This window comes from Leptonychotes weddellii, chromosome 9 (assembly GCF_054177405.1).
Source record: "Leptonychotes weddellii isolate Sample4059 chromosome 9, ASM5417740v2, whole genome shotgun sequence".
Lineage (NCBI taxonomy): Eukaryota > Metazoa > Chordata > Mammalia > Carnivora > Phocidae > Leptonychotes > Leptonychotes weddellii.
In genome coordinates this window covers 97,048,108-97,057,189 of record NC_138377.1, presented here as the reverse complement: position 1 = coordinate 97,057,189, position 9,082 = coordinate 97,048,108, and the positions used below count along the sequence as shown (strand labels likewise).

Genomic DNA, 9,082 nt, shown 5'->3' with positions numbered 1-9,082 from the left:
TATAAAAACCTTTCGTTTTGTACAGCCCCGGGAGCATCTCTCTGCTTGCTAGGCGGAATGCTGCCGATTCATGAGTCACTTAATGAAGCCAAGGTGATCTTTTAAATTACTCAGTTAAATTTCTGTTTAACAGCATACAGAGATGAATAAAGTTGGGTCCTTGCCCTTGAGGAGCAATGTCCAGAACCACTCTTTTCTCAGATGAACGGATTCTATTCCACTTTGACATTTGCCCCTAAACTGATGGCTATCAAATATGCATCTACACTGTGCTCTCATGGGGCTCTACTCCCACCTCCTCAACCAGGCACTAGTTAAATAAACATAATTTCATATCCTTGGCCCATGCTGTTCTACATAAAGATGTTTTTTCCTAATGCCTTTATTGCTTTGTTTTTTATATATGAGTCTTTGAACCATCAGAACTTTGTTGTTAAATGGCAGGTTGGGATTTGTATTATTTAGGAATTAGGCATCACTGCTGGCTACTTACCTCTTAGTTACCCTGCAGTCTGGCTTTGGCCTCAGTCTCTCCATTGGAACTCTTCTCACCAAGACCACCATCTCCTTCATGCTAAACCTAATTGACCCTCCCCACCCCTATCTTACTGGACCTCTCAACAGCACTAAAAATATTTCTTATTCTTCTTTTCCTATGCCTTTTTTTTTTCTCCTAGCTCTCTAAGCCCATCTTTCTCAGAACTCATTTATGAGGTGTGTTGTTTGTTTGGGGGACTTTTGTTTTGTTTTGTTTTGTTTTTGTCCCTTAAATGTAGCTTAGGGTTTTGACCTGGTCGCTAGCTGAGGCCTCTCCTCAGGCACTCCCAGTCACTCCCAGGGCTTCACATACCATTCAAATTTGTTCTTCTCAGCTGCAGACCCATATGTCCCCCGCCTTCTGGATTCTGCACTTGGGTGTCCCACAGGCACCTCATACCTACCGCACCCTAATCTCTTCCCCTGAACCTGCTACCCCTCAGTGGATGGTATCACCATCTACCCAGCCACCCAAGCCAGGGTCCCAGGTACCATCTTTGACTTTTGCCTCTCCTTCTGTTCCAACATCCACTCACCACATCTTGACAGCTCTGCCTATTAAATAGCCTTCGACCCTCTCCTTCCACTTCTCTCCATCCCCTTGGCTCCTACCATGTCTTGTCTGGATGACTGCAACAGTAACCAAACAGGCTTCTCTGCTGCTACCCTCCAAATCCACTTGTAAACCACAGATCCGGTCATGTCACCCTCCTGCTTGTAAAACCACAGTAGCTCCCCAGGGCTGGACAACCCCCACAGGGCCCTGAGGCTCTTCCTCTCCAAACCCATCATTTATCATTGCCCCCTGCACCCCTCCAGGCACGTGGCCCTTCGGAGCCCCAGGCTCACATAGTAGTCCTGCCTTCTTCTGACACTGCCTCCTGACCCTCAGTTCTCAGCAGATCTTCGTCAATGACCTGGCACTGGATGCTGAACCCCTACTCTATACCCCCAGTCCCCTGCACCCTGTCAGCACGTGTTGCTTTGCTTCAGAGCTCCCATCCCAGTATGGTCACTGTTCCTTATTGTGTCCTCTACTGGCGTATCCCCAAATCCTCGCTAGGTGGCGCTCTTGCACCCCAGCGCCCAGCAATTTACCCTCTTGTAAATGTTGGGAAGGAATAGATGAATCCATCCCAGTTGAGGACCCGGTTACATGGAGCCCCCACCCCAGCTTTTCTTCTGGCCTGTTTCTTCTTCCTCACCTCTATCCATACTAAAGCTCTTATTTTCTTAAAAAAAAAAAAAAAAAGGGCAAAAACGAAAACAAAAAAAACAGGCATCTCACACCTAACACAGTCTTTCTTCCCCTGAAGGGTTCCCCATAGCCAGTAAAGATTTGCACTTTCCCCTAGAATTAGAGATCCAGACCAGGGATAATGGTAGGAGATGGGGAGGTAGTAGAACCGGGAGGCTTCTACTAAGATCAGGTCATGGAGTATAATTTACGTCCAGTAAAATCCACCCTTCTCGGTTGTACTGTGTATGTTATGTATTTGACAAACAGAGCATCCAATAGCCACCGCCACTATCAGATGTGTAATACCCCCACCACTCCAAAACTTTCTTTGTGCTGCCTCTTTGTGGTCAGTCACCTTCCTCTACCCCCAGCCCTTGGCAACCACTTTTCTGACTTCCTCCCTTAGAGTTTTCTCTTTTCCAGAAGGCCTCTTCTCTAGCTGGGCAAAATGCTTTTGAGATTCACGCATGCGTTGCACGTATCAGTAACATGTTCCCTTTTTACTGCTGAGTAGTAATCCCTTGTATGAATACATGACAGTTTATCCATCCACTAGCTGATGGACATTTAGGTTCTTTCCACCCTTTGGCAATTGTGGTCTAATTATTTGCGTAAAGGTCTTTAAGTAGATAGTGATTTTCATTTCTCTTGGGTGGGATTTCTGGTCTCATCGTAAGTGTAAGTTGGACTTTATAAGAAACTGCCAAACTGGACGGGGAGGGTTCTATGCAAATCACAGGGGAGACGCTGAAGTCACCGGGTGGAAACCGTAATTAACTCAAACACCCAGCTACGTGAGTCCAGCTGTGGAACCGTATAACCACTAGTGACCAGAAACTGCCAAAGCCTAGAGTGTTGGAGGGAAGGTGGTACAATGAAGAGAGGGACACCTGTGGCATTTTCAACACACTCAACACTGGGGCGCTCTCTCGTGGCCCTGCTGTTCACTCCCAGTGGCTGCAGCATTGTCTCACATCCACGGCCATGTGACTTGCCCCAGGCCATCTGAAAATGAATGACTGGATGTTAATGTTTTACAGACTCAAAATACAATAAAATCAGCAAGCTGGGGGGAGGGGGGAGGGAGGTTGTAAAATTGATACAAAAAAAGAAACAAATGATCTGAACCGTATTTCAAATGAGTAACATACACATAAATGGGCCATAACTAACACAAGTAATTTAAACTCTTGAGACCATATGCCCTCAGGCTCAAGACAAAAAGAACTTGAAACATATATTGAATTCTAATTAGTAAGCCTTTTTGCAGACATGAGTTGGTAATTCTGAAATGACAGTCTGTACATTCTAAGATTGAGCAAATAATACATTGTGGATAATGGGAGCCACGTTTCTCACTGTTGGAGAAGAAGAGAGTTATATACATTGCAAAAGGGGGAAGGATGAAAAGTGCCTGAGAAGTCTCTTTTTCTTTTTTTAAGATCTTATTTTTAAGTAATCTCTACCCTCAACATGGGACTCAAAACTACAACCCTGAGATCAAGAATTGCGGTCTATCAACTGAGCCAGCCAGACACCCCAGTACCTGGGAATTCTTCCTACTATTTTTTCCAGATGTGAAAAAAAAAGAATGGTTGGACCAGACCAGTGTTTCTTAAACTCCCTTATATTAAAAATCACTTGGGGCTTTTGATAAAAATTTAAAACTCTAGGACTACTTTTCCCGCCCAAGGTTTTCTGCATCTGTCCATTTGGGCCTGACAATGTGCATTTTACATCATCAAACACATTTTTGAAAGGCTGGATTAAATTATCTTGGAGGTTCCTTGTTCCATGCTTTAGAGGAGGCAAGAATTAAGCCAATTTTAGAAATCTGTTGCCCCGAGTGAAGAGAATGGGTGTGGCAACTCTCTCTTTGTCTGAAATACATGTATTAGAGAGTTGAAGCATTCATACAAGTACCAAGAGGACAGAGGAAAGCCCCCTGCACAATCTCCCGGGGAGAATATCCAGGAGAAATTCCACAATTCTTCAAAAGTCAAACGATCCATACATTTTCTAGAGTTACACATTTTGGAACGAGTGGCTTGATTTCCATCCTTCCAACAGGACGAGTACTTACTGGTCTTGGGGCCTTTGCATATGCCACCTCGACCCAAAACACCTGCCCCGCAACATGCTGGCAAAGTGGGCCCTTTTTTGCCCATCAAGGCTCTCCTCAAATGTCAGCTTCTCAGAGTGGCCGTCCAATCTCACCTGCCCTGTCCCTCCCACCTGCATTTCTCCTCCAGGCTTATTTCCTTTAGAGTACTCACCACTATCTGAACTGATCGATCTTTTCCTACTGACAATCAGCACATTTCCTCCACACAAGTGAGGTGGGTTTTCCTCACTTCTCTTATCCCCAGCCCCTAAAACAGTGTTCATTCTATATATATCAGGCACAAAATAAATATTCACAGAATGATTTAGCAATGCACACGTGTATAGGAATTTCTTACGACGAACGAACACGTTTGCAGTGATAGGTGAAACATAACCAAATCAAGTGGGAAATAGATCTTTATTGTAATAAATAAATTTTATTTTCTTTCTCCCACACAATTTAAGAAAACCAGACATTGCTGTAAGTTGGAAGAACATCTGAGTTTGGAAATGGGTCTTTGCCTTTTCGTCCATGATGCATCGTTGGCTAGAAAATCAGAGGCTGGCATTCAACTAATGTTATAAAGTGTTGTCATACAGTGTTAATAGCTGTTTCATATAGTGCCATGGCCAAAACAAATTTGGGACACAACAGAGCCAAATGAAGCGTCTCTCCAACACATGTGACCTCACCATTCTTTTCCACGTTGCCTTCCTTAGAACTTCTCACGTGAACTGGGTTCCACAACAAGCACTTTGAGAAAGACTACAGCAGACCAAATATTTAGACCACTTTGTACTCAGATGATTTCTAAAACCTCCCACTTCTCATTCTAATCCACAGTGACAAATTCCTTTCTCTCCAAAACTGAGCAATGGAAAGTGAAACTCTTAAGATGAGCGGAGGAAGGTGAAGTTGACTACATGACCTCATTCAAACACATTCAAGTTTTATCCCAACTGTAGCAACTGGGAAATTTTGGAGTAGTGTTTCTCAAGCCAGGGGAGGAAGAACGGGGGGACATCCCATCAGGTGTCTGTTGCTCCCCACAAAATCCCTTTTGAGGCAGTGCCGTGGCAAGCAGTCCCTACCAAAGTACCATTGGTACTTTAAGGCACTTTAAGTATCTCCAGGGCGAATTGAGACACTCAAAAAACCCTGAGAGCCGCTACATGAAAAGACCTCTTCCCAGTGAGGTCTTCAGCTCAACCAATGCCAGCCTTTTTGACTTTCTGGGATGGCTTACGCAAAACTCTACCCCCATTACTCTTAATACCTAACTGTAATTAATATATGTGAACCCATTTTCCACATCTAGAAGCTTCCAAATCAGTATATTGGAACTGTTCTCAAATTTCAACTTGTAACACTGTCCAAAAGTATACCATGGGACTAAGTTTACCAAACATCTAAAAACATTATGAAACACTGCTCCTATTTTGTAGATTTAACATTTCTTTTCCATCATGCAGTATGATGAAAAAGCCACATAACCAAAAATTAAATAATCTAAAGGTCCTTCAAATGAATCACCTATTACCTTTCAACTATTTCTGAGCTAAACAAAGAACATTATTTTACTCTCTCTAAATAAGAGATATTAAAAAAGCTTCATGTCTTTGGCATTACTAGAATAGGGTATTTAAACTTTGTACTTCTCAGCATAAAATTGCAGTGACAGCAAGATGAAATGGAAGCCCACAGACCCTGCTGGAGTAAAATTCCACTAACAGTGTCAGATCATTGCCAAAAACAAAATTTTGTCATCCAACAGCAATTAATGTAACAAAAATTTACCAGCCCATATAATTTTATCAGTCTACCTTCCCCAGAGGAAGTAAACAGATAATAAAACTAATGAAATCATATTTCTTGACCACTCTCATCCAATATAAATTTTTACTTGTCCTTAGAGGATTGGACGATGAGCTATTCACAAGGCCATTTGGGTTTCTGGGCCAGTTAACCATAGAGGCTGTATTCTAAGATATGGGGGTGTTCCTGAGTCAGCAAAGAAGATCCTGCTTTGTGATGGACAGCCCCTTAAGTCATTAGCAAGTGCAGATCAGGGGTTGATGGGCCTCTGTTAAAAACTGTTTTGCATCAGCATTTCTGTACTCTCTGAAAACACCATGAAATACTAAACTTTAACTCCCAGTGCAAAAGATGAGAAAATGCTCAGTCTCATGCAGAGTAGAAAGCAGGGGAAACATCCTTAGGTGGTAAATTGCTGAAAACTAGGTCAATCCCAGCAAAGCTGATAGGCCCAGTGCCTTCTGGAATTCGTGAGGAAAGCATCTCTTCAAGTTTGGCCTGGGGCCCTTCTGCATTAGAATCACCTGGGGACTTGCTCAGATTTAGGGCAAATCTCCTCTAAAAGACCTACATTTTAAACCATGTACAAATGCAGAATCTCCTGACTTTGCCTGGAAATCTGCATTTGTCACAAACCCACCAAGTGTTTCTGATTCACGGTAAAGCTCGAGAATCACTACAGTTGACCAACACTTTAGCAAGGTCTTAGCATCCTCTGCACATGACAGTAACATCTGCAGCATTTAAAATGCTGAAGTGGCATCAAATGTATAATATCCCCAAATATCGTGCTGCCGCTGGTTTAAAAGGTGACGGATGAACACCGCCAACTGGGCTTAAGTCAGCCAGTCCCCACCCATAACACAATGGACCTGTACTACACAATACTGTGCATCAAACTGGCAACAAGAAAACAGAAAAAACACAACATGGACACCCAGCCATGTGGACCTTTAAGAAGATCCAAATCCACATGACATGGGAATTGGCACTTTAAGGCAGAACGGACTTGTGGGAAAGAGGACCCTTTCTATTCATTCCCTTACTAGGTGGGGAAAGGAAGAAGACCCTTCCCCAAACCAGGTCTCTCCATTCTGGAGTGTTTGCCCTGTCCCTAGAGCTCCCACAGACCCCACTTCCTCTTACTCAGGTTCCTTACCCTGGTCTTCCTGGCTCGTTCCCCTCCCACTGTGGAGCTCTCAGCAGAGGCAATGCTAGGTGGAACTCATCAAATGAAGCAAGTTCCATTTGCAAAGGGTAATACTACAAGGGTGGTAAAGCTTCGTTCAAGTGTTTAATAGTCAAGCTACAATACAAGGGTGGTATGCTTAATCCAACTGTTTAAATAGAATTGAAAAACCCATTTTAAATCAATTTAAAACTTAATGAAATATTAAGAATCTTCCCCTTTTAAAATCATAATACAGAATCAGTGCACCTCTAGAGAAATTTCCCCAGTTCAATATCTTATTGACATGAACCCACTCAAAAATGCCAAGACATCAGCCATTGTGAATACTTTAGACCTTTGGAAACGAGTACCCTGCTGCTGGCTTATGGTGGTTAGGATGTTGTAGCTTAAGGTTGACATCTGGCACAAGAAGCATATGGTCTGAATCATGTTTCTTTTTTATGTAATTCTGGCTCAGGAATCCGATACAGAGCAGCTGAGAAATAAATTATGTTGCTGAGGCTGAAGATGAGGCACAGAAGGATGGCTCCAGTTATCTGAGGGAAAGACAGGAGCCTGGAGTGGGCCAGGAGCCATTCCTTCCTCAGAGTCTTGTCCAGAAGTATGGCTTCCATCTGCATGTGAGTGGCCAGGATCACACACACATGGAACAGCTGGTGACTGTGACCTAAGGCAAACACAGAAAAGGCCACCAAGATCAGCAATAAAAAAGGAACAGACTGTTGATACTATAATTGTGGCCTACTGGCCAGACACATTATGCTGGGTGAAAGAAGCCAGGCACAAGAGACCACATATTGAGAGATTCCGTCTATATCACACATCCAGAAAAGGCCAATCCACAGACATGAGGTAGATTAGTGGTTGCTTCAGACAGGGGGTCGGAATTGGGACTAACAGTACATGGACATGAGGGATCTTACCGGGGTGATGATAATGTTCCAAAACTCATTTATGGGGATGATCGTGCAAGTTGGTAAGTCCGCTAAAAGTATCGCTGAATTGTACACTTGAAATTAGGGACTTGTTTGGTATGTAAAGTATGCCTCAGTACATTTATTTTTAAAATGCGGTGTGAGGAAAAATAAAAAGGCCATCTGAGCAAACCAAGTCCATGTTTCAAACACCTTATCCACCAGTCCTGTATTTCACGTAAAGAGGTCTGGCACCACGTTCTGCCAGAGGTCACCTCTTCAGGGCCAGCACTCATCGGCTCCGATTCTGACTTCAGTGCCAACGGAGAAGCCCCCAGACTTTCTGCTGGCCACTTTTGAGGTGGTCCTCTCTCACCTGCCGGTTAATCCCAGACATGACCGGGAGCTCTTCCTCCCCATGACCTGCCGGACCCTGGCTGGCCAGCTGTGAGTGCACAGAGGGGAGGAGCCAGCAGAGGGGGCAGGGGTGGGGGTGGGCAGGGATGGACTGAGTTGGTAGTGGTGAGAAAAGGAGTCCATTGCCCTGGGCTGAGGACTGTGTGCGGGACAAACCTCAGAGACCAGAAGATGAGAAGACAGCACAGACAGCACGTGTCATGGACTGACTTGTGTCTCCCTGCCCCCAGGTCCGAAGGTCAATGTCCCAACCACCCCCCCCATACCTCAGAATGTGACCGTATTTGGAGATAGGATCTTTTAAAAAGACAATTACATTAAAATGAGGTCACTAGATTGGACCTCTGGTGACTGGTGTCCCTCTAAGAAGAGGAGGTAAGGGTCTGGGCAGGCACGTACACAGAGGAAAGACCATGTGAGGGGAGACAGAGAAGAGGGCCGTCCACAAGCCAGGGAGAGAGGCCTCGGGAGAGCCCAAGCCGGCCCCCACCTTGGTCTCAGCCTCCCGGCCTCCAAAATCCTGAGAAAATGCATTTCTGCTGCGTAAGCCCCCCAGTCTGTGATTCTTTGTTAGGGCGGTCCTAGCACCCGAATACAACACAAGAGTTCAAAAAGGATTCTTTCAGTAAAAAGAGAGAGAGAGAGGTTATACCCCCAGGACTTATCCCGGAGGAAGTATTCAATAACCGTGTCCCAGGAAGGGGACATCCTGGGCACGTGCACTCGGGAGCAGAAGCAGAGTCGGGAATGGGAGTGTGGGAGCGAGAGCCCTCTCAGGTGGGTGGCCCGAGCTCCTTACCACAGCTCCTGCTGGCCCCCCAGGCTGTGTCCCCTGGGCAAGAAGGTGTGCCCGGACGAGC

At 44.8% G+C, this 9,082-nt stretch overlaps 1 protein-coding gene across 6 annotated transcripts in view; it reads right to left on the bottom strand.

Annotated features, from left to right (window-relative positions):
* Positions 1–2,258: 2,258 nt before the first annotated feature.
* Positions 2,259–9,082, bottom strand: part of PAQR5 (progestin and adipoQ receptor family member 5) — a 74,952-nt gene continuing 68,128 nt past the window's right edge. For 5 of the 6 annotated variants that reach the window (XM_081831322.1, XM_081831323.1, XM_031041069.2 and 2 more), the window contains one exon: positions 4,283–7,558. In XM_081831322.1, the coding sequence (XP_081687448.1) occupies positions 7,317–7,558 (242 nt within the window). In that variant the 3' untranslated portion in view covers positions 4,283–7,316. Of the gene's footprint in view, positions 2,783–4,282; positions 7,559–9,082 lie in introns of those variants that run through there. The other variant, XM_081831324.1, reaches the window with a different exon arrangement.